Raw genomic sequence first — 22,666 nt, 5'->3', positions numbered from 1 at the left:
CTGGGGGCTGCGGGCGCTCCCTGTGCGGGGCCCTGTGGGGGTGACGGGGAGCGGAGCTCTGGGCTCCTGCGACCTGGGGACCCTCTGGGACGGGGACACTCCGCGGGGACCCTGCGGGGTGGCCGCGAGTGCCGTGGGATGGGAGTGCGGGAGGTGCTGGGCTGGGGGCGGCCAGAGACAGGCCAGTGGGGGCCTCTTGGTAGAGAGACAGGGGCGGCCTGAGGGGCTGCTGGGGCCTTGGGAAGGAGGTTGGGGTGGTTAGGGGGGGTGAGGGTGCGGCAACCCGTAGGGGGTACCCCACGAAACGGGCCCAGGGACGCGGTCTGGGAGGAGGGCAGTATGGGAGGGCTGGGGGTTTGTCGGGGGGCCGCGATGCTTTTGGGGCTTTGTGGAAGCCTTTCAGGGCAAAGGGCTGGGGGTGCTGGAGATGCCCTCGGAGCCCAGGACACATAGGGGGTGAGGGTGGGACAGTGTTAGGAATGTGGGGGGCCCTGGGGACAGGGCGATGCTGGACTCTTGCCCCAATGCCGCAGCCATACTGGGGATGTCAGAGGTATCCTCTGTCCCCCTGCTGCGATACTCTTCATTTTTCCCTGTTGCCTGTCTTAGAAGAGGTCTTGGCCACCACTGGGTGTAGGCCCGCAGGATACACAGCTGCAAGGGGGTCATGGGCAGCATCTCCCCTTTCCCTCTGCAAACTGACTGAGCCTGGCACAGCTGAGGTGTTGAGCAGCACCACGCTGTGAGGGTCAGGGAGCTTAAGTGCCAATGAGCCTCTGGGCAATATCGTGGGCATTGGAATTTCAGGGCACAGCACTGCCAGGCTCCCCAGGCAGAGGAGTGCAAGGTAGTGTGTGAGGGTAACAGAAATCGTTTGTCGTGGGTACTCCTTCTCCACGGACTGAGGTAGTTGCTGCATGCACATCTCCTGTCATCTCTCTGCAGAGCAGCGGAGGAGCCAGCTGCCAAACTGCCGAGCAGCCAAGGAAAGGCTGAAATGCCTGAGTGCAAAGTAAGTCAAGAGGATGATGGGCTTGGACTAGATGATCTGTAAAAGTCCCTTCTGGCCCAAATCGCTCAGTGATTTTCTGAGTTATAAGTGACTTTTCCCCACTGGCCGATGTCTGCTTTCTCTCACCTGCATACAGAGAACCAGCTCCTGCCAGGGCCCCGCTGTCTGGGTTCTGCCCCCACAGCACCCCACCACTGCTCTGTAGTTACTGGCAGTGGGATCAAAAGAACAACTTGAGTGCTGGCATTTCCCAATGGTTGATGAAATCTCTTCTGGGTATTTTATGAGTCTCTGTGAAACCTTCTCATCTCAGCTCCTGGCTCTGGCAGAACAGACCTTGCTGCCAACAACTCAGCTTCAGAATTGGGTCTCAAGGAAGGGGTGGTTGGAATCTGACACTGGTTTTTAATGGCAGCTTCTAGTGGCCTGTGGGATAGGTTAATATCAGGAAGGGGCATTTTCAGTGCGCATGACAGGAAAATATGGGGAGAAGCAGGATCAGAGAGCAGAAAGAGCAAACAGATCCCTGGTGCCAGGCTCTGGGAAACACCACTGATGTAATAGAAATGAGGAGAGAAGATTCAGGACCTTTCTTTATGACATAGAATAGCACTTGTGTAGAACTGGGATGATCACCTCACTATCCAGGCTCTTTTCTTACAGAAAAATACCTGCACAGGCATTAACCTTCCCTGAGGGCTGAGCTGCTTGCCCCGGAGCTGAGGAGTGGGAGAACTTCATAGCTGGCTGCTGTCAGAGGGCTCCAATTCCAGGAGGAGGATGGGACTGTGGTAGCTGACAGTAGGCTGCTGTCCCACCTTCCTGCTTTGCTGCCAGTATCCGGGCAGTTGTGGGGCTCGTGGGTTGGCCATGCTACAGTGAGCCCTGGCTGGGACGCTCCAAGGCACCACTGTGACCTGCAGCGTGGCAGCAGCATGACCTCGGCTGTCTGTGGCACACAGAGGACAAGTCAGGAGCCTCCAAACCCCTTGCCTGCCAGACTCTAGCCTGCATGAACCGTTTTGGTTACTTTTGTTGTCTGTGGAAGTTCTGTGACAACCTTGGATGTTAATGGTCTGTTTTGCTTTCCTATTGCTTCACAAAAGAAAAAGAATTACAGAATGTGGTACTTCCTTGACAGGTTTTTGATTTCTGAAAGCTTCTCCTAAGCTCCTGTGTCTGAAACAACCAGCAGTGGGTTAGATATTTGAGCCTTTCTGCAATGGCTGATAAATAACCTGATCAGTTGTTAAATAACCCAATAACTTGTTAAATAACCTGATAACTTTTTTTACTCTTACAGACCCTTTTTAAAGGATCGGACAAATGACCTGAATCCACACTTAGAACCAGTTTCTAAACTCAAGCATGTAAGTAGAAAGCTTTTGAGTCTTTCATGCTTGAAGTGAGTCTGGGCAGAACAGGGTCGTCTGTTGCAAATGAGTGTTTTAGGGTTGCTTAAAGAAACACCATCAAAGGTATTGGCAAAAGCAAGTTTAATATAAAAGTGAAAGCACAAAAAAGTTCACTGGCAAGGTTCGTCTACTACTTACTGGATGGTTAAACCTAAAATCAATCAATCTAAAACAAAACCAACCTAAAAATTATCTATGTTGAGCTTGGGGGTTGGGCCGGAGGAGGGAAGGGTAAGGATGGGAAAGGGTAAGGATAAAAAGGAATAAGGAAGACCCATCTGTTGAGTCACAAGTTTCAGAGCAGACCCCCTTGCTAATCTGAGGCCAGGACCTGACCTACAGTTAAGGCCTACATGTTCTAACAGCACTTAATCAATAGGTTAAGTTAAACAATTTAGCAAAGGATTCATATAGAATTTACTGTAGCACAACAGTAAGTCACAGGCCTGATTGACTTACAAATCTAAAGTACTTAAGAACCAAGGAGACCCACCTTCATGGTACATTTGCTGTAGCATATTCACAGTCACATGCACACAGGCCTAAAGAGTCTGTACAAGGTACCTGTGAAAAATTCCCCTCAAATTCAGTGAAGGACTCACGTCACCGCCTTTGCATCTTCTCAGTGGGTGGGGGGTTGAGCCTCGAGGAGAGGCTCCATCATCCTCGTTTGCTGATCCTCCAAGTATAGTAAATGTGAGAGTTTGCTGGCTCTGAGAGGCCCCATTCAGAGGGAGATAGTGGTCATAGCCCACTGCAGTCCAGGAGGGCTCAAAGGGTCTCACTCAGGACCTCTATTTATAGGGTCACAAGAGAGTGGGCTTTAGTCATAATAATTTTTCATCCTTGCTGCAATTTGGGTCAGTAACTTTCTTTGCAAACCACATCCTCAAGTCAGGGTCATGAGTTCCTGACTCCAGATGAGGACACTCAACAGATTGCTAAATAGCTGGCAACGAGTCAACTACTTATTTTTTCAGAGGAGCTTAGTTTAGTTTAGTTAGGAGTTTCAATTTAGAAGACCGATCCTTTGCCCGTGTCCTGGTGGGTGCTGTGTTACTGTTCTGTTGACAACTGCTTTGTCACCACAGGCCATCGCATGGCTGTTTCCCTGGGCCAGCTCTCAGGGTCTGACCAAGCTGAGCTCTCCTTGGAGCTGAGGGCTGCTTTGTCTTTCCAGGTTGACAGGAACAAGAGGGATGTTCTCAGAAATGTGATGAAGAGTGCTCAGGAAGATGGCAAGCTTAGTGCCAAATCCACACAGCACACTGGCCACGCTAGTCAGCAGAAGCCTTCAAACACATCCCAGAGAGCAGTGGGGGTGCATCCAGTGCAGCCAGGGAAGAGCACAAAGCTTCCTGCTTCTGCACAGACCAGAGGCAGGCTCCCACCTCCAGGCTCTGGTCACCTAAATCCGGAAAGGAAGAAGAAGTCTGCACAGGACACTGTCACTGCTGCAGCACTTTGTGTGGGAAGTGACCACTCCCCTCCTGGAGCGCCTTGGTCCCTGAATGAGGAGCTGCAGGATGGGCTGGTCTGTCACAAGGAAAACCTCAGCCCACGAGCCTCCACACTCCCAGAGCTAAACAGAGATTTCCAATTTGATGGAAGCAGTCTTGGGAAGAAGAGAGTCTTGGCTTACGAGCAAAGCTCAGCTGTAATGTCAAGGCCCGTTGTGGGCCCAGAGGACAAAATTAATAACCGCCAGGCTAAGAAAGACCCAGTTCTAGATAAATTCAGGAAAATCCTGCCAGGCTCAAAGAGCGTGTCTCAAAAAACAAGTGTCAGAGCTCAGCCATTGCAGCCCCCTAGGTACCTTCCTGCTTCTGCTAATTTGCTACATAAAAAAACAGGGACAAACCAGGAAAAAACTACTACAGTGAGGCAACCTGTGGGAAAGCCACCTGGCACAGCTCCAGTGGGAGTTTTTAAGCACCAATTTCAACCTCCCCCAATGAGAAGTTCTTCCACTAAGCCTCTGGCCTCAGGCAGGCCTCAGGGGACAACAAACCTGAAATCCAGCCTGAACCGAGGTGGCACCATGCCACGGCCAAGGCCCATGATTAAAGGGGGGACAGACAGGAGGGACATGAATGTGGTGCGTCCCAGACACACAGCAACATCCCAAGGGATAGACCACGCAAACCAGCCTCCCAGCACACACTGCTCCAAAACTCATGCACTTGAGGGTAATTTGAGGAGTAGAAAAGATCAGCTTAAACCGGAGCTGCCGAAGGCAATCGTGCAGTATGGGCGTGTTCCCAGGGTCCCATCAGCTGCGGATCGTAAGTAAGTGGCAACGTTGGTCACCTGGGTCTTCCAGGGAACAGCAGAGTATAAGGGTTTGACTGGGTGAGCCAGCACCATCCTGCTGAAAATGGGGTCTGAAGTCTCTATCAGTGAAGGCTTGTTGGGAGGTTGCTGCCCTGGAAAAGAGAGAGTTGGGAAAGATGTTGGGTGGGGCCCTGAGTTCCTCTCCCACCAATTCAGTGAGTGGGAGGAGAGTGTGTGGCCATTCTGTTTTAGCCTCAAGGCTTACACTTGTGAGGGTTTTCCTTTCCCAGCCTAGAGCTCAGATGTGTTTTTGGGATAAATGTACCAGTTCTTCCTGAGCAGCTGAAGTCAGCTAACAGGGGATTCTATAGAAAAAACAGTATCTTGGCAAGAGCTGGCTGCCTGCTGAGATGGTAACCAAGGTGATACTTTGGTCCTTGGACAGGAAACAGCTGGAGGAGTGGTTGGCATCGAAAGGCAAGAAATACAAGCGGCCACCAATGACGCTGCTTCAGAAACAGGCAGTGAAGCCGCCCTGCAGAAAGGTCAAGGCGAAAGAGAAGCAAGAGAATCCAGAGCAGCGCTGCCTGGTGAAGATCGACAACATATTAACTGAGTGCCTGAACTTTGTTGAGGAGGTGGGAATGGGAAAGAGACTGCTTGAACAGGCTCCTCCTCCCCTGGAGCATCCCAGGGGCTGTGGACCATGTACCTTCACAGCACAGAGGGGTTGGGAGCAAGCATTCAGTTGCTAGAAGGGAAACATGGGTAGGGAAGATAAAAGTCCTCATGGAGTTATGGGTAGGTCAAAGGCACATGGTGAGCTACACTGACAGGGAAAATGGAGAGGTACCCCATCAAAAGGGACTGTTGTGGTTTAACCCCAGCCAGCAGCCAAGCCCCTCACAGCCACTCACTCATTCCCCCACCAGTGGGATCAGAAAGAGAATCGGAAGGGTAAAAGTTACAGAACTTGTGGATTGAGATAAAGACAGTTTAACAGGGAAAGTGAAAGCTGTGCACACAAGCAAAGCGAAACAAGGAATTTACTCCCTTCTTCCCATGGGCAGATTCAGCCACCTCCAGGAGAGCAAGGCCCCGTCACACATAATGGGGACTTGGGAAGACAGACAACATCACTCCAAATGTCCCTCCACTTTACATACTGAGCATATCGTCTGGAATATCCCTTTGGTTAGTTTGGGTCACCTGTCCCAGCTGTGTCTCTTCCCAATCTCCCACGCACCCCGAGCTCCACAGCGAGGCAGTATGATTAACAGAAAAGGCCTTGGTTCTGTGTAAGTCTTGCTCAGCAATAACAAAAACATCTTTATCATCACTGTGTTCAGCACAAATCCCAAACACAGCCTCATACCAGCCACTGGGAAGGAAATTAACTCTACCCCAACCAAAAGCAGTGTGGGACTCACTTGTGTAACTGTCGGTGTTCTGGAAACTGGCAGTGCAGTCTGCAAAAGCAATGTCTGCAACAGAAACCCAGGCTGATTGAACCAACTTGAAGTAGATCCCTGTTGGTGTCACAGTCTGAGGTATGGTTCTGGTGGGGGACTGTTGCTGGGAACACTGACTGCTAGCTCTGCTCCAGGATTTAGTGGCTCCAATAATGCCAGCACTGGAGTCTATCCCTTAACAGCTCTTTGGAGTACTAGACTCATTTATCCAAGGGGAAGATAGAGGGAGGACAGCCCGTTGTTACGTAGGAGACTTGTAAACCCAGACTCCTGAGACCTTTTTCCTGAAGAGTGCTGGAAGCACGGTCAGGTACTGACAGCTCCCAGTGCATACCCTTGTCCTCGCAGTGGACACCTTTTACCAGGTCCTTGCCCTTCTCCTTGCAGGGTGTCCATGCAGAGGAGCTATCAAAAGTGCTGTCTGTTGTGCCCCAGGCAGAGAAATTTGCCAAATTCTGGATCTGCCAAGCAAAGCTGCTGGCCCGGAGCGGCCCCTTTGATGTGATGGGGCTGTACAGAGCAGCAGTCTGCGCAGGCGCTCAGGTGCGTGGGGCTCACCAGCTCCCTATGGTCCCTGCCTCAGAATGGGTGGGCTTCCTTGAGATCCCAGGGGCTGGATTTTGGGATGAGCTTAGCAGCACTAATAAGTGGTGAAAAAGCCCTTTAGAGATGCTGGTCCCTGTTCCATGGGCAGGGTGGGCACTTGCCCAGCTGTGCTGGGTGCTGACATATCACACTGCTGTTGTGATGCAGCAGAAGCCTTTCCCCCTATTCAGCTATAACTCTGGTCTCTATTGCCATACCAGACCTGCCCTGACCCATGTTCTGCTTTTCCTGCAGCCACTCCAGGAGCTCAGGGATGTTCTTGATATTTTGAAGGCTGCAGGCCATACATCAGAAGGTAACCTGAACATGGGGAGCCGTCTGGAGTGTGGGCAAGCCAAGGCTCCCTGCTGCTGCCATCTGGGAAACAGCACGTTCTGCAGTCTGTCCCAGCACCCCATGTCCCTCTTGACTTTGATGGAGATTGTTTTGAAAGTCTGGAATCCTGATCCCAATAATGGGGCAATGTTCCTCTGCCAGGGCTGGGGAGGGTCCTGGCCCCGGCACACCTCCACAGCCAGGCCTGTGTCTGAAACACCACAGTGTTATTCCTCCCCAGCTGGCACTCTCTGCAACTGCATTGCCCTTTTCCTCTCTTGCCAGGGGAAAAGGCTGAGCAACCCATTCCTTGGGAGCCTACAACACCTTGTCCAGGTGAGAGGGAGCCCGTAGCATCGACTCCAGGCCCAGTGGGGAGGCCCCTGACCTCCCTACCTCTCTCAGTCAAGTTACGGGTCACATCTGCATCCAGGTAAGGCTGAACCCCCTGGTCCTGGCAACATGCACCCTCCATGCCAGTGCTCCTCCACAGGGTTTACCCAAGGCTCTTGTCCTCTCCACAGACGAAGAGAGTTCCCGAAAGGCCCGGAATTGAAATTCCTGACGCCCGTGCGGCGCTCGCTGCGGGTTGAGCGGGCTGGGAGCCACTACCCAGAGATGCTGAAGGACCATGACCCTGTGGTGTCATCCCTCAGTGAAATCCTGGATGCTGAAGAGGAGACTCAGTTCATCTTCCAGAAAAACAAGGCTTTGCCAGAGGTGACGGGGCTGGAGGGTTTGAGTTCATACACCCCTGAGAGCTGCTAAGGGGTTCCTGGTGGAGCCAGTCCACCTGCCCCCTGTGCTGCCTTGCACACACTCCACTGGCTTCTCTTGCTGCCCCTCGGGTGTAAGCATGAGGAGGTGGCACAGAATAAGCTTGTTTGAAATATCTAAGTGCTGTTTTAAATATATTAAAGACTTGCAGTAGAGATGTGTGTGGCCTAGTGAGCAGTGTAGAAGACTGCGTCCCCCAGGACTGTCCTCAGCTCCTCTGCCTAATTTTCCTGCTGTAGGATGGTATCAGCCAGACTGCAACATTCCAAGCACCTCTCAGTGTTTTGGAAGTGACGTCCCAAAGGATTTGCTCTGGAGCTGCCTTGTGCCATACCTGGACAGCATCTGGATGTCCCTGCTGAGAGGCACATGCAGACCAAGGTCCAGAGGCATGGGCAGAAGTACTAGCTCTGCCTGAGGGGCTGGAAGACCTGCAACACTCCAGCAGCTTCTGTGCAGGCTGACAGCAGCACCCAAAGTGGTGCAGAGGACCTTGGGGTGCAGCAGGCCAGGCCCCCAAACTCCTGGGCATGGTTGGGGTGCAGGATGGGCCAGTGAGTGCAGATGAGCCCTGTACATGCACTCAGGGCCCCTCTGGTGCTGTCCTTGCGGCTGGAGCAGGCAGTAGCACAAGGTACCAGGCAAGGGGTTGGCTCTAGGGTGGGCAAGGGGTCCCTGCTGCAAGCAGTGACTGTACAGCTGCTGTAGAGGATTTGGGGAGCCCCACTGTCACCTGCCCGACCCCAGTAAGCAGTGGTCCTGACCCCATCCCACGCTTTTGCCTCCTCTTTCCCTCCCGACACACCCACCCCTGGTCTTGGCTCAGTGTCTCTACTGAGTCCTGGATGCCAGAAGAAGTCTTGGAGCAGTGTCCTGGAGTTCTGGCATGGGGCTTGGCTCCACTCTGGGGAGCACTGCTTGCCTAGCTCCCTCCTCTGCAGAGGAGAGGTGACCCGGGGCTGCCACCTTCTGCCCAGGGGCTCGTGCTTGTCCCAGCTGCTGGGAATTGCCCTTTGCCCCCACCTCCCAGGTGCAGGGACAAAGCAGTTTTCCTTTAAAACAGCCAATTTTATGTCTCTGTGGTGCCAGGAGTTTGAGTATCTTTTATAAATAGAAAAGGGTAGCAAACAGAAGAGAGGAACAGCAGGTGAAGGGAGTTCCCACAGAGCAGCTGTCACCTCCGGAGCCTCCCCCTGCACCCAGGGCCACAGTGGAGAGGCTGGAGGGACAGGAGCTGCAGGGGCCCTGACTGGTGCAGCGGGCCTCCAGTGATACCGGAGCAGCAACACTGCCCGCTCACCCTGGCATTGGGTGGCCCCAGACTGCCATTGAGCTGGCAGGAAGGATGTTAGTTAAAGTGGGGGCACAGGGCAGCCAGCAGAATTGGGGGGGCCCTCTCCTGGCTCCAGGCACAGTCGAGAGAAGGGCCCCACAGCCTAAGGACAGGTGTGATGGGGGCCATGGGCAGGGCCACCAATCATCCTGTGGCCATCAAAGGTGGCAGCTGACCATGGGTGGCTTTGGTCTGGCAGTGCAAGTGGTCCAGGGCCATCAAATGCCCTCCTGTGGGGCTGGCACCTGCCAGAGCAGCAGCCATTAGTGCTGGGGTGGGCTCAGGCTTCTCCATCATCCTCCTCCTCCCCGCTGGAGTCTTGGGGGACCTGAGACAGTGAGAGGGCTCAGTGGGCACAGGACCTCACGGGCATCAGCGTGGCAGGACACCCATGTCCTTCTGCCTCTCTGTTCCCTGCCACCCACCTGCTGGCCAGGGTGGCTATGCCGGGCCAGCCAGGGGGGCAGGGCTGTGCCAACCTCCCCCGAGTCCAGCCGAGTGTGCTCCACTGTTGACTCATGTGCCATCTGCGGGGGGGACAAGGCTCCCAGAGAGAGTCTAGCACAGGCTGGGTTGGGTGCCCACCCAATGCTTCCATCAGCCCCATGACCCCCTCAGGTAGAGAGGGAAACTGAGGCATAGTAGGTGAGCAGGGGGGGTTGGGGGCTGCGTACCAGGACAGGGGGTGCCCGGAAGAGGTAGCTGAAGGGGTAGTAGAGGAAGTTGATGAAGGAGGCGGCATAGAGGTCTGCGTAGCGCATCAACTGGTTGGCGAAGAGCGTCTGGCGTGAGCCGCAGCGGAAGAGGCTGCCCATCTTCCCGTAGCACATGTCCATCTCATGTGTGACTTTCTGGGGGTGCAGCAAGACAGTCAGGGCACCCAATGCCCCCCGGGGTGCCCAAGGGGGAAGTCGTTGGAGGGGAGTGGGACTGAGTTGTGTGCCAGCTGGGATGGTGTCCTGAGTGTCACCTGGATCCGACGCTTGATGGAGCTAATGTCTGGGCGCTCGCTGCTGCCACTGTCCAAGTGCCTGGAACAGGACAGATCCGGCTGGAGGCTCACCTGGGAGATCCCCCACAGGTGTTCCCACCCCTCCCTACTCCCCTCACCCAACTCACTGGTACAGCTCGGCCAGGAAGAGATCGAGGCTCCGCAGCTCCTCAAACAGCTCTGCAAGGTCAACGTGGCTGGCTCAGTGCAGGAACATCCCCCACTGCCCAGCATGACTGACCCAGAGGGTCAGGGCACAGCCCGCTGGGGCGGTTTTGCCATCGAGAGGTATAGGAGGCTCCAGGCCACATCCACCAGCAGGGCAGGGTCCGTGTCCCCAGCCAGGCATTGCTCACCGCTCTTCTCTGTCCAGACCTGCAGCTCACGGGCCAGCTCAGGCACCACCAGGAAGGTGCGCCACCCCTGCCGCTTCTTGGACTTGAGGATGTCCCCGAAGATGTGGTCCCCCATGTAAAGGATGTCTTTGCCTTTCACGCCCAGGAGGTCACACACCACATCTGAGGAGCCTGTGACAGCCAAGGGTCAGGGCAGGGGCATGGGCATGTCCCCCCCTGACTGGAGCCTGGCCTGGCACTTACCGCCAGAGTAGACGGTGCAGTGCTGGAGGGGGCCGGTGTACGTCCCAATGCGCAGCTTCCCTGTGTCCTACGGGACAAGAGGACTCTGGGATAGGAACACCGTTATCTGCGTCCACTTGGTGCCCACCCAATGGTGAATCTACCCTGCTCTGCCCACAGGAGCCCCCATAGTGCTCAAATAGTGCCCACTGCCCCAACTGGCCCCACAACGGGGGAGGGGTCCCCACCGTGTCGACTTGGCGCAGGACGGTGCCCTCAGCGAAGAAGAGGGGCTTGCGGGTGTCCACCACAATCAGGTCAAAATAAGACCTCCAGGGGCGCTGCGGGGTGTCCGCCTGTGGATGCCAGGGAGGGGGGGGTCAGCAAGAGGTTGCTGATGGCACCCTGAGCCCCCCACTCTGCCCACACTGGGGAGAGACTCACCTTGTCCCCATCTCTGAAGTCAAACAGGTAGGACATGATGGCCTGCAAGGACATCCAGCACTGTCACCCATCCCCAGGGAAGGCAGACACTGACTGCGCTTTGACACCCTCCCCTCTGCCACCCCCATCAAGGGCAAGCTGGGCCTGGCAGGGGGAGCACATGGACACCCCTTACTCACATCTGTGTATGTATAGTCACTGTTGGTGGCCAGGAAGACCTTCCCCACCTCCTTCATGCGGCTCAGCAGCAGTGGCACACGGGGCTGGTGAGGGACAAATCATCATGGAGTGGGCTTGGGGGGACCAAGGGGAACTGGCAAAGGGGAGCAGGGTAGTGAGGGGTCCATGAGGGTCTGCACATACGTCTTTCACCACGTATTTCTCCAGGTTCTCCAGCGTCTTCTCCTTCAGACAGCCCTACAGAGTGAAGGGAGGGGGCTGGCCAAAACCTCCCAGGGTGTTTGTGGGGAATCTCCAGCACTCCCATAACCCCCCTCCCACCAGCCCCCTGCCCACTGCACCCACAGAGAGGTGGACGTGGTCCATGGCCTCACGCACATCCTGGAACATGCTGCGGAAGGACATGAAGAGGTTCCCGTGTTTGTAGCCGGTATCACAGCTGCAACAATCAGGAATGGAGGGGGTGAAGGGGCTGCCCTGCCAAGCAAAGCTCCTCTGCAAGATTACCCCCCGCCATCTGATCCACCAGCAAGCCCCCACCCATCACCTCCCTCTTACTTTACGTATCTGGAGCAGTTGGTGAAGAAGTCCACAAGACAGGCATAGAGGTGGGCCTCTGTGTGGGAGGGATATGTGAGAGGGGGTGCAGGACAGGACAGCACCCCAAGGTGGTGGGGGTATGAGGGAGACGGGTTGTCTCTCACCCGTGAGGTTGAAGAGCGTGTTGAGGATGTGGAAGCGCTTCATGTCATCCCGCTGGATAAACTTATTGGGGTAATAGTGGAGGATTTCGGCTCTGGGGAGGGAGCACGGAGCTGCACCCCACTCCAAGGGTCCCTCTGCTCCCCCCTGCCCCTGAGGCGGGGGATTTCCAAACTCACCCCTTGAGGAAGCGGAAGCCATGGGCACAGACTAGCAGGTTCCCATGGGAATCCACCTTCAACAGATTCCCATACAGGGCATCGAACACCAGCCCCCTGCAACACACAGCTGTCAATGGGTGGGGATCTCACCCCTCTTCCCCCAGACCCCCTCCCCAAACTCACCGAGTGGGGAACGTGGGGTCATACTTGTAGGCGAGGATCTCGGGGGGGTACCCAATGGCGACAAGGTGCTCCAGCAACAGGGCAAAAGCCAGCTCCTCGTAGTCAGGGGACTTGTACACTGTAGGGAGTCAGAAGGGATGTGGACAGGGCCTTGGGGGGGGGTCCCACCACTGCCCCACCCTGTCTTAGGTTCCCCAAAAACGCACTGGCCAAGGTGTAGTCCATGTCAAAGCCAAAGCACTTGATCTTCTCCAGCGCCAGGCTCCGGTTGACAAAGATCCTGGGGGTAATCGGGTGGGGGGAGGAGTTATGGGGAAGAGGGGGTGTTTAGGGCTGGGGATGGCACAAAGGAGGGGATGGGGATGTGTTCCCCCATCCTGGTCCCTGGTCAGTGCTCTGTGAGGGTCGTGTGCCTGCCCCAGCTCAAGGGCCCCATAGCGAGTTATTGGAGCAGAAAAATGGGCTTTTGAGATGGAAATGAAGCTGGGGGGGGCAGGAAGGGGGATGCGTGGGAGGGGGACTGTGGGCCCCTGTTTTGGCCTGCCCCCACACCTGATATGTCTACGTGGGGTGACCCCCAGGGGCTCCGCTCCCTTCCTGACTCCCCCCAAGATTCCTCTCCCGTACCTGAACCCCAGTGCCCTTCCCTTGGGTCTTGCCTCCCCCCCTCCATGTGCCCTCCCAACTTGTCCCCTCCCAACTCTCTCCAAGGAGCCTCAAGTGCTTGCTGCACCCCCAGCCCCCCGCTCCCCCAGCCCCCTCCCGCCCACCGGTGCTGGCAGTCCCTCCGGCACGCCCGCGGGTCGCCCTGCCCCGGGCTCGGGGCCGCCGCCCGGCCTCGCTCCCCTCGCTGCCCATCGCCACCGCCTCCGGCCACCGCCCGCGGCCGCCGCCGCTTTAAGGGGCCCCGCAGGACCGCCCCGCCCCGGCCCCCGGCCCGGCCCCCCCGGGCAGCACAGCCGGGACGAACCCGGGGAACCCCGGAGGTGACCCCAAATGGGGCGGTGACTCCTCCATGCCCCCTCCCTGGGGCAGTGACACCTCCCCACGCGCGCCCCCACACAGGGCAGTGCCCCCCGCACCCCTTAACGGGGCCCCCCTCCCCAGCCAGTGTCCCCCAGCGCTGCTCCCCGCCGCCCCCCCGCCCGCAGCTCTCGGAGCCCAGGCCAGTGTTTGCTCAGAGACGCACTGGCAGAGCGGGAGCGACCGCGCGGCGAATCATTAACGGGGTGGTCGGGAACCCGCCTGCCGCCCCCGCCGGCCCGATGGACGCCGCGCGCCCGTCAAGGCGTGAGCGGGCCGCGCGAGGGGCGCCCCGCCTCACACGAGGGCCGTCGGGACAGCAGGGAAAACACCCACGTCCCCTGGGACAAAACGACCCCCGGTCCGGGGCTTCGTGGCTCGCGTCCCACGCAGCACATAAGGCACCTCCCGAACCCCACGTGCGTCCCCCACGGACCCATCCCCATCCCTCAGCACCACCCGCCTTTTCACCCCACTTCTTGCGACACGCCGGGGCTGCTGACGCGGATCCCCGGGACCGGCCTTGACCCAGGCAGGAGGGAGCATCCCCGGGCACATGTAGGAGGGCGTTGGAGCAGTCGTTGCCCCGGGCTGAGGAGGGGGCACATGCACACCACGGGGCTGGTGACAGGGACAGGAACTGCCCCAGGTGTTGGGCCCCGATAACCCCCTCCCCCCCGAGGCTGTTTACAGCCCATCTCATGACACAGAGGGCACGTGGGGCTCTTATCATCATTCCCAGTTCGCTCCGGGGGCACGAGGCCAAGGCAGGCAGGGCCATGAGGCAGCAGCCACCCCAGCACCCTCACTCCCCAGAACCACAGGCACTGCTGGCATACGAAGGAAATCTTTATTGAGTCCGAGGTAGCAGCAGTGATGGGGCCAAAGGGCAGCCCCCAGGACCCCCGCGCAGGATGGCGTCCCCGAGCACGATGGTGTCTGCACCACTACAGCAATGGAGGCAAAGCTGAACACAGCACAGCCTGTGAGGGGGGTGCCCCACCACCCCCCAGCCCTCCCCTCACACGGAGGGCAAGGACCAACCTACATCCTTCCCCCAAGGAATCACTGCCGGAGGATCTTCATTAAAGTCATTAGAAGTGAAAAAGTGGCCCGCGGTAACTGCTAATCTACAGCTACAGCGGAGCAGAGGGGCCACCTGGGGGCATGTACAGCCACGGTGGTGCACCCCCCACAATGTTAGCGCCAAGACATTTTATATTAAAAAAGATACTTCAGTGACAGCACTAGGCAGACATGGGGGAGCCCCACCCCACAGCAGGCAGCTTCGGTGGCTCCTGGAGGCAGGGCAGCAGTGGGAAGCAGGAGCAGTGGGAGCCCTGGTGCCCTCACAGGGGTACCTTCAGGACAGCAAACCTGAAGACGGCCATGATGGCAGCGCTAATGAGGCCGGAGATGGGGACGGTGACAAACCAGGCCATGAAGATGTTGCGGAAGAGGCGCCAGTCCACTGCCTTCCTGGAGCGCAGCCAGCCCACTGAGACCACTGAGCCCACCTGCCAAAGGAGCCAAAGCATGGCTCAGCACCGCAGTGAGGGTCTGCACCCACCTGACGTGCACACCTTCACCTGACATGCACCCCACAGCCCTGGGTCCTGCTCCAGCCTGTAGGGACCTCACAGAGTGCAGGCAGGGAGTGCAGGGCAAGGAGCTACCACCCCAGAGGGGTGTTAGGGACAGGGCCCTGCAGCACTTGGGTTCCCACGGCCTCTTGGCAGAGCCCAGGGGACCATGAAAGGCGTTTTGTTTTCCCATCACCTTCCAAGTGCACCAGGGATGCCCCCCCCCAGCCCAGGCAGCCGCTGCTGCCTCACATTGAGATGCAAGCGGCATAGCCAGGAGCTGACAGTGGCTGGAGGCCCAGAGCGGGACCCCCCACACAGCTTGGCCCTACGAGCACTAAGTTTTGGGGACGCTGAGCTCGCACTGAGCCAGCACCATCTCCCCTGCCAACCCCCCTACCTTGCAGTGAGTCGTGCTGATGGGGAGGCCAACATTGGAGGCAATCACCACTGTCAGCGCCGATGCCAGTTCGATGCTGAAGCCACTGCAGGGACAGAAAGCAGATGAGAACAGAACCAGACACCCCAAAACACCCAGTGGGCTCAGCTCAAGGCAGCACAGCAGTGTCAGCCCCTGGCTTGGCTCTCCAGACACTCAGACCAACCCCCTTCCAGGATGCAGGGAGGTGTCGGAGCCACACATGCCCCTGCTTCACCATTGAAACCCCTCAGAGAAGGGAGAGGGGCTCCTGGAACAGGATGCAGCTCTCAGGCTGCCTGGAGCCTCCCCTCTGCTTCATGGCACCCCTTACCTGGATGGTGTGATGGGAGTCAGGTCCTTCCCCATTGTCTGGATGACTCTCCTTCCCCAGACCCATAAGCCGATGCAAATCCCCGCACCCCCATAGAGCAGCAGCCAGATGGGAGTTGCCACCTTGGTAGCCACATCGCCCGTCTGATAGACCAGGTAGAGTGCGACCAGGGGCCCTATGGCATTGCTGGAAGAGAAAGAGGATCTGGTCTAGAGGGACAGAGGCTGTCTGCAAGACAGAATATCCCTGGAAGTGTTCAAGGTCAGGCTGGACAGGGCTTGGATCAACCTGGTCTAGTGGAAGGTGTCCCTGCCCATGGCAGGGGGGTTGAAACAAGATCATCTTTAAGCTCCCTTCCAACCCAAACCATTCCGATTCCATGATTCTGTGGGCACTAGCCCCAGCCAGCAGCCCCCTCAGCTCCCGCTGACCCCACTGACCTGACATCATTGCCACCATGAGCAAAGGAGCCAAAGCAGGCCGTGAGGATCTGCAGGAACTGGAAGAGCAGGGACACCTCAGGCTTGTCCTGGTCGTGCCACTCTTCCAGAGAGCTGCTGCTGCCTTTGCGGTCACTGACACCCAGCTCTGCCTGGGCCGTGTTCAGGTCCACATCTACAGCTGGGTGGGTGTCTGCCACTGCATTGCAGTAGCTGGTGTAGCTGTCCATGCGGACTCTCTTCTTAGTGTCCACCACAGACCAGCTCAGCCTCTCCCCCTCCTCGCCATCCCTGGCACGCAGCGAGTCCAGGGGCATGCCGCAGATGGCCATGGTGTAGGAGGTGTAGCTGTTATTGCGCCGCAGGGGCTTGTCCCCCGAGTCTCCCATGCAGTCCCCCATCTTGGCCAGGTGTAGTTTGTGCAGCAGCTCCTTGTAGAGGCCAGAGTCCTTGTGCACGGTGTGGTACTGGTACTGCCCACCTGAGCCCAGCTGGTGGCCCACTGCCTGGCTCAGGTGGACCAGGTTGCCATTGGGCAGCCGCACAGCTCCTGCCGGGGGGGACAACAGGTGGGGGGTTAACACCCAGGGGTGCCTAGGGTGGGGGGAGTCCCGCCACTCATATCACCCCCCACTACTCACCACTGTCAATGCTTGTCTCCTTCAGGTCGAGGCTGGGAAGCCTCTCCTGCTCTGGGGCCTCCTCCAGCTCCCCCAGGTTGAAGGAGACCATCCTCTCCTCCACCGCTGCCCGGGTGGGCATGGCCGACCCCACATCAGCAACAGGGCCCTTGGCATCGCCCAGGGGCACCTTGGCCTCCTCTTGCTCCTCCTTTGGGCCAACGTTCTTCTCCATCAAGGGGCTTTCAGACGGACTCGATTTGATCTCTCCTGTGAAGAGGGGCAGCTGCCATGAAACTCCTTCCCATCACTGAGCCCAGCACCAGCAGCAAGCCCACACCCCTCACCACTCAGATTTATGGCAGCCAAATAAAATTAACAACTCCCCCTCCCATCCTGAACTTTGGAAGCTGCTGGGCAGTCACACCTTGTCCCAGGCACAACAGCCAAACCATCTAAGCCAGCTCATCCCCTATTTTTAGACCCCCCCCACCCACACGGGGTGTGGTAAACACCATTATGGGGCATTTATGCCGGTAATGTCTAGGGCAGAGGTTCCTCTTTGGGCCATGTTTGTCCCATCCCCATGAGCCACAGTGGGATGCTCTGGACCCACTTCTGGAGCGGCTGTGACCCCTGAAGCTGACAGAAGCTGCCCAGAAGAGCCCAGCTCCTCTGCCAGCCTGGCAGCTCCAGCCTGGGCTCCTCTCCAGCTCCCACTGGTGGGTGACAAACCCAAACAGGAGCCGGTCTCCACCTCTCAAAGGCAGCCTGTTTTCCTGCCCCCTCCTCCCCCCCCCGGAGGCAAACCAGCAGTGCTCAGCCCTGAAGCTGAGGCTGTTCCTCCCACTCTACCGGGAAAAGCATGTTTTCTCCAGGTGAAAACATGAGGTCAGCTCCTTCAGACAACAACTAAAACCACCTCCTTGTCACAAACATGACCATTTCCCAGTCACTTTGTTTGCCTCAAGGGCTGGGCTGTGGCATCAAACCCCTCATCCTGGAATTCAGTCCCTGCAGAGCTGTCTCCCTCTGCATGCCCACTTCCTCTCAGGGATGCTGTGGGCAGGCAGGGAGCCTGTCTGGCAGGCAGCAGAGACTGCCTTGCCTTGCAGGCAGGAGTTAAGCTGAACAGCTGGAAGATTGTCAAGAGCAGCCATAAAGCTGTTAGTCACACCCTAATTACACCAGCATGACAAGGACACCGGTTAGGTTATCCCCTCATCGCCAGCTCCGGAGGCCCCAGCCTGCACATACTATTGATATTCAGGACCACACGCCGCTGCTCAGGAGGCAGAGCTCGGGGCTGCTCCTTTGGATGCCTTTCAATAGAGTGGCTTGAGTTTTTTTGCTACAGGGAATTTCATCAGCTTTAAACTTGTGATCTGCATCGGCCGGGCCAAGGATTGCTCTGCATGTATGAGAGGATTAAAGGTTACGGACACGTTGTCTCCTGCCTTCTCTGTCCTCTATTAAAGTGGCACCAGCTTTATGACACTTCCCACAGCTCAAGGACAGATCACCCCGCAGATAAATTGGTCCCAGACACAGATCAGCAGCACAATGGCTACTCTGAGGGTGTTTTGGGGTGCCTGGGTTGGGAGTAGGCAGGGTCCAGCATGGCAAGTGCCCCAGTGACTCAGAGCAGGTTAATCTCTGAGCAAAGATGAGGATCCTGCTAATAACAGCCCCACAGCTAATGGGATCTGCTGCTGGAAAGAGAAGTCAGCTAGCCAGAGCATGCCCTTCCCCAAGGATTGCAGAGGGATGCAGTACTTACGGTCGATTTTCTTCTTCATTCTCGGACATACAAAGAACCAGACGACGAGAGCACAGACAACAGCACTGCCCGCCGAAATTAGGAGGATACCCCACAGAGGAAGTTTGTCAAAGCCCAGCACTAGGAAATAAAACAACGGATCTTTGAAAACCTCTGGGCAAAATGCTCCTCAACATACGACTTTGCTTTTCCCAGGCACAGGGACTCCATCACCTGCAACAGCCCTGCCAGCTAATCCACCTGCCAGGGAGAAACGCTGCTGGGAAGGCACTGCTGACTGCACCAAGACCCCACCCAGCAGTCCCCCAGGTCACATCCCCATCAGCTGCTGACCCACACACAACTCCTTTCCCCAGCCAAACCCCGTGGGGAGCAGTGCATGCCCTGGGCTCCACACAGCCCTGGTCTCCTCACTTGCTGCAATGTCAAAGAAAAAAACACGCCTCCCAGTGCAGCTGCTGCAGCACCGGTGCCACTTCCCCACTCCGCAGAGGACACAGAGGCCTAGGCTACTCCCACTGGAGCCCACTGACCCCTCTGGATGCCAGGGAAGGCAGCTCTCCTGCTCCAGGAGTCACCGGGGATTTAAGTTTCATGGCATCTGAGGTGATACGTGACCCAGTTAGGAGCATTCTCACAGGCAGCCTGACTTTGAGCAGAGGGTTGGCATCGTGTGGCCCTGGTCAGGGCATCAGGTGCTTGTGACCACCCAAACCGTAAAGTTTTTTTCTGCAGGCAGTGACTTACTGCTCCTAAGGAACCCTAGCACTCCCAGCCACCTCACCCACGCACAGGGCTTCCTGCAAACCCTGTGCTTAAGAGACCCAGAGCTTGCCCAGCATTTAAGGGCTCAGGATAAACATGAATCCACCTTGAGGATGCCAAATGATTAAGTGATTCTGGAGCAGCTACAGTGCCCCCAGCACCATTGCAGCCCTGCCCTCTCCCCCATGCTGGAGAGCCTGGAGAAGGGGAAGCTGACATCCCTCCAAAAATTTTTCCAGTCACTGTTTACAGACCAAACCCTACCAGAGCCAGCACCAACTGCCCACATCCCACCTCCAGCAGCTCCTCCACAACAGGAAACCCACACTCACACCAAAAACAGCTCATGTCGAGTCACCCCCACAGACAACAGAGGTAATGGAGCCCCCAGCTCCATGGCAAATCTGCCTGTCCCTGCTGAGCCCTCTCCTAGTCCTGCTTGTGACCTGTCCCCTACACAACAGCCAAACAGCATCTTAGTTTGGCTTTTCCAACTGAAGCCAAGACTCCTCAGCACAGGAGCCACCTCTTCTTGCCAGGAATAATTAGCTTGTTTTTAGGGACCAGGTGAATGAGGAGATGCAGCCCCCATCCCTGCTCCTAGCCCCACCAGCAGCAGCCCGAAGAGTCTCTTCAGCAGCCGCCAGGTACCTGAGCTTTAGCACAGGTAAGAGAAGGGAAGGGGAAGTCATATTATAAGCCAGTCCTGGGAAGTCTAAGGAGAAATGTCTGGAGGAGTTTAGTTTGAGCAGGTCTCTTTGGTTGGGCAACTACCTAGCCCAGACAGCGCAGGCCAGCCTGCCGCCTTCTGTAATTGGCACAGGCCAGCCGCCTTCTAGGAGATCTCAGCCCTGTAAAGCAAAAAAGGGGTAAATCGTGCATTTAATGGAGGCTTTAGAAAGAATTTCAAAAATTCAGGTTCAAGTATTCTGCTGTGTACTTACAGGGCGCCCCAGTGTACATGATGGAGAAGAGGTTGATCCCCACAGTGCAGGCATAGAAGACGGGCAAAGCTCGCAGGCCATTGGGAACAGGATCTGCCTGGAAAACACAGATCAGTGCTGTGGAGAGGCAGACCAGGGGGCTGTGCAGCAGCCAAGGAGCAGCCCAGCATCAGACCCTTTCCAGAAGGGGTTTGTGCCCTCTGTCACCTGCCGATGGCAGCTCCTGCATGTTCTGCCAGGAGCCAGAGCTCCCAACAGTCTTTAGGGAACAACACACAGCCAGACCCTCCACCAGCTGGGAGGGCAGGAGGTGGCAGAATACTGTGAGTCCCACAAGACTCCCCAGGGAGCCAGGGCAGGCCCTGCTGAGGGTCCCAGTACTTCCAAACCTAGAGCATCTCATCTCTTCCTGGCTCCCGAACCCTTCCCCTGGCTCCCCAGCTTGCCACCTCCACCTATGTTTTCCTTTTAATTCCCCAGGCACTTTCAAAGCTTTTACCTCTTTCCAGCTGACTTGGACAAAATAAAAAGTCCATTACTCACAAAGCAGCTTATTTGACCACATACCTGCGCTGTGAGCCTCTTGCACCAGCAGCAGGAGCATTTAATCCATGCTGCTGCCCAGCAGTCAGGGTCTGGTATCAGAAAAAACACACTGAACCTTCCTGAATGCCAAGCAGCGCAGAGCAACCGGACTGTTCAGCACCAGAATGGAGCGTGACAAGGCCAGCCCTGCTTTGGGAGGCCAGTTACACAAGATTACTGTGACAGTAGTGACGCTGAGCAGTTTGAAAGGGCTGCCAGTGATAAGATCTTAACATCTCTTGAACGAGAAATCATTAGAACTAAAACTTGAAGGAATTTAACCTCAGATATACAAAAGAAAATGCTGGAGTTCTCTGCATAGCTAGTAGGACACCCCTGCTCTGGGCTGACAGCATCCTGTACTCAAAAAGATGATGTCTAAGGCTGTCACCTTCTTTTCAAATACTTTGCATGTCCAATCCCTCTTCCTGGGTTTTCGACACTCCCCACAGTGGAAATGTGTCCCTGGAGCCAGCCTGAGCGCCCCTCACCTTCCTCAGCTGGAAGAAATGTGCTTTCCTCAGCCCCAGGGACAATTCTGTCCCTCCCAGCTGAGGAAAGCCAAGGCTGTGGGTCACTGCATTCACCTGCAGCCTGTCCCAAGGGCAGGTCCAGCCTTGTACCAAGATTTTGGAAAAGCCCAGCTAGTAGTTCTGACCTTATCCGTTCTGGGCTACTTCACTACTGCGAAATGGGACTGTTCCTGCTTAGGCCAAGCAAGACAATTCCCTTATTTCAGAGGAGGGAAGGTGATGCCACTGCACCCTCCAGTTCTGCTGTGTGGAGTGGCCACAGGTCCCCTTTTCCCACCACTTCAGCTCCCAAAGGGCTCCCCTGGTGCCAACACAGAGACTCCAGGACGTGCCTAGAGAAACTCCGGTGACCATAAGCCAATCAATGAGTCCATCAGGAACAGCCAAAAGCCCCAAAGTGTCAGAATATGGGGCAGACAACCTTACCTTACAGAGGATGAACCTCTGGACGAGGAAGAACAGAATAGCAGACATGATGCCCGAAAGAAGGGGTGAGATGAACCAGGACAACACTAGGAAAGGAGAGGCACGATTAGCATCATGCTGCTGGACAGGGAAGCCCAGGGAGGCCATGCTAGGGTGGACTTACCAATCTTCAGCAGCTCAGACCACTTGACACCTTCTTGCCCTTGGGCCACCAGTGAGAAGCCAATGGTCGCTCCAACGATGCAGTGGGTACCAGAAATGGGAAGCTTCAAGAATGAAGCTATCAGCTGCCACACAGCAGATCCTGGAGAAGGAGGAGAAGCCTAGTAAGAAAGCCAACACCGAGGCACCCTGGGGCACACTGCCCCCCCCCATTGTGACACCCCTGTTCCTTACCAAACATGGCGCTGATCGAACCTGCCATCAGCAGCTCCTGGGTGGAATTGTACATCTCCACATCAATCAGCCCCTTCCTGATGGTCTCGCTGACCTTGGCTCCCAGCAGGACAGAGCCCACTGTCTCGAAGATGCTGGCCAGAATGCAGGCCTGCCGCAGGGTCACCACCCCCGAGCCCACGGCGGTCCCAAAGGAGTTGGCCACGTCGTTGGCACCGACAGAGAAGGCCAGGACGAAGGCGATGATGAAGCCCAGGATCAGCATCCAGAGGAAGCCGGCCATGGGGGGGGTCGGCACCGCAGGGGTCGGTTCCATGGTGGGTGCAGGGCGATAGGTTAATAACTTAGATATAAAATTAAATAGGGGGGGTTGCTA

General features: G+C 56.6%; 3 protein-coding genes across 7 annotated transcripts; 1 reads left to right on the top strand and 2 right to left on the bottom strand.

Moving 5' to 3' along the window:
* The first annotated feature begins 902 nt into the window (after window positions 1-902).
* On the top strand, window positions 903-8,019 carry CKAP2L (cytoskeleton associated protein 2 like). Its single transcript, XM_018088565.2, has 8 exons — window positions 903-1,012; window positions 2,316-2,382; window positions 3,608-4,716; window positions 5,147-5,339; window positions 6,561-6,716; window positions 7,014-7,074; window positions 7,380-7,527; window positions 7,619-8,019. Exons 1-8 carry the CDS (start codon window positions 918-920, stop codon window positions 7,860-7,862), a joined length of 2,073 nt encoding a protein of 690 aa, XP_017944054.1. The 5' UTR covers window positions 903-917; the 3' UTR covers window positions 7,863-8,019.
* A 793-nt stretch (window positions 8,020-8,812) lies between these two features.
* On the bottom strand, window positions 8,813-13,270 carry LOC103754144 (cytosolic purine 5'-nucleotidase). 5 transcript variants are annotated; one of them, XM_018088570.2, is made up of 18 exons: window positions 13,214-13,270; window positions 12,650-12,723; window positions 12,444-12,561; window positions 12,279-12,374; window positions 12,102-12,193; window positions 11,956-12,013; window positions 11,743-11,836; window positions 11,581-11,634; window positions 11,397-11,480; window positions 11,218-11,259; window positions 11,022-11,129; window positions 10,795-10,861; window positions 10,552-10,722; window positions 10,324-10,375; window positions 10,175-10,235; window positions 9,879-10,055; window positions 9,630-9,731; window positions 8,817-9,532 (listed from the first exon to the last, which is right to left on the bottom strand). In XM_018088570.2, the coding sequence occupies exons 2-18, from the start codon at window positions 12,666-12,668 to the stop codon at window positions 9,485-9,487; spliced, it is 1,443 nt and encodes a 480-aa protein (XP_017944059.1). In that variant the 5' UTR covers window positions 12,669-12,723; window positions 13,214-13,270; the 3' UTR covers window positions 8,817-9,484. The 5 variants fall into 5 exon arrangements, with proteins under 5 accessions (XP_017944060.1, XP_017944062.1, XP_017944059.1 ...); XM_018088571.3 differs by lacking the exon at window positions 13,214-13,270 and having other exon boundaries at window positions 8,813-9,532; window positions 11,776-11,836; window positions 12,650-13,124; XM_018088573.3 differs by lacking the exons at window positions 11,956-12,013; window positions 12,102-12,193; window positions 13,214-13,270 and having other exon boundaries at window positions 8,816-9,532; window positions 11,776-11,836; window positions 12,650-13,123.
* Window positions 13,271-14,297: 1,027 nt separating this feature from the next.
* On the bottom strand, window positions 14,298-22,660 carry SLC20A1 (solute carrier family 20 member 1). The gene is made up of 10 exons (XM_018088566.2): window positions 22,291-22,660; window positions 22,058-22,198; window positions 21,895-21,980; window positions 20,351-20,447; window positions 18,642-18,761; window positions 16,883-17,131; window positions 16,242-16,791; window positions 15,802-15,987; window positions 15,450-15,534; window positions 14,298-14,983 (listed from the first exon to the last, which is right to left on the bottom strand). Exons 1-10 carry the CDS (start codon window positions 22,604-22,606, stop codon window positions 14,816-14,818), a joined length of 1,998 nt encoding a protein of 665 aa, XP_017944055.1. The 5' UTR covers window positions 22,607-22,660; the 3' UTR covers window positions 14,298-14,815.
* Between the last annotated feature and the right edge of the window lie 6 nt (window positions 22,661-22,666).

The sequence above is a fragment of the Manacus vitellinus genome, unplaced genomic scaffold, assembly GCF_001715985.3.
Source record: "Manacus vitellinus isolate BGI_N305 unplaced genomic scaffold, ASM171598v3 scaffold_105_pilon, whole genome shotgun sequence".
NCBI classification, from domain to species: Eukaryota; Metazoa; Chordata; class Aves; order Passeriformes; family Pipridae; genus Manacus; species Manacus vitellinus.
This window is presented reverse-complemented; position numbering and strand designations above follow the sequence as displayed.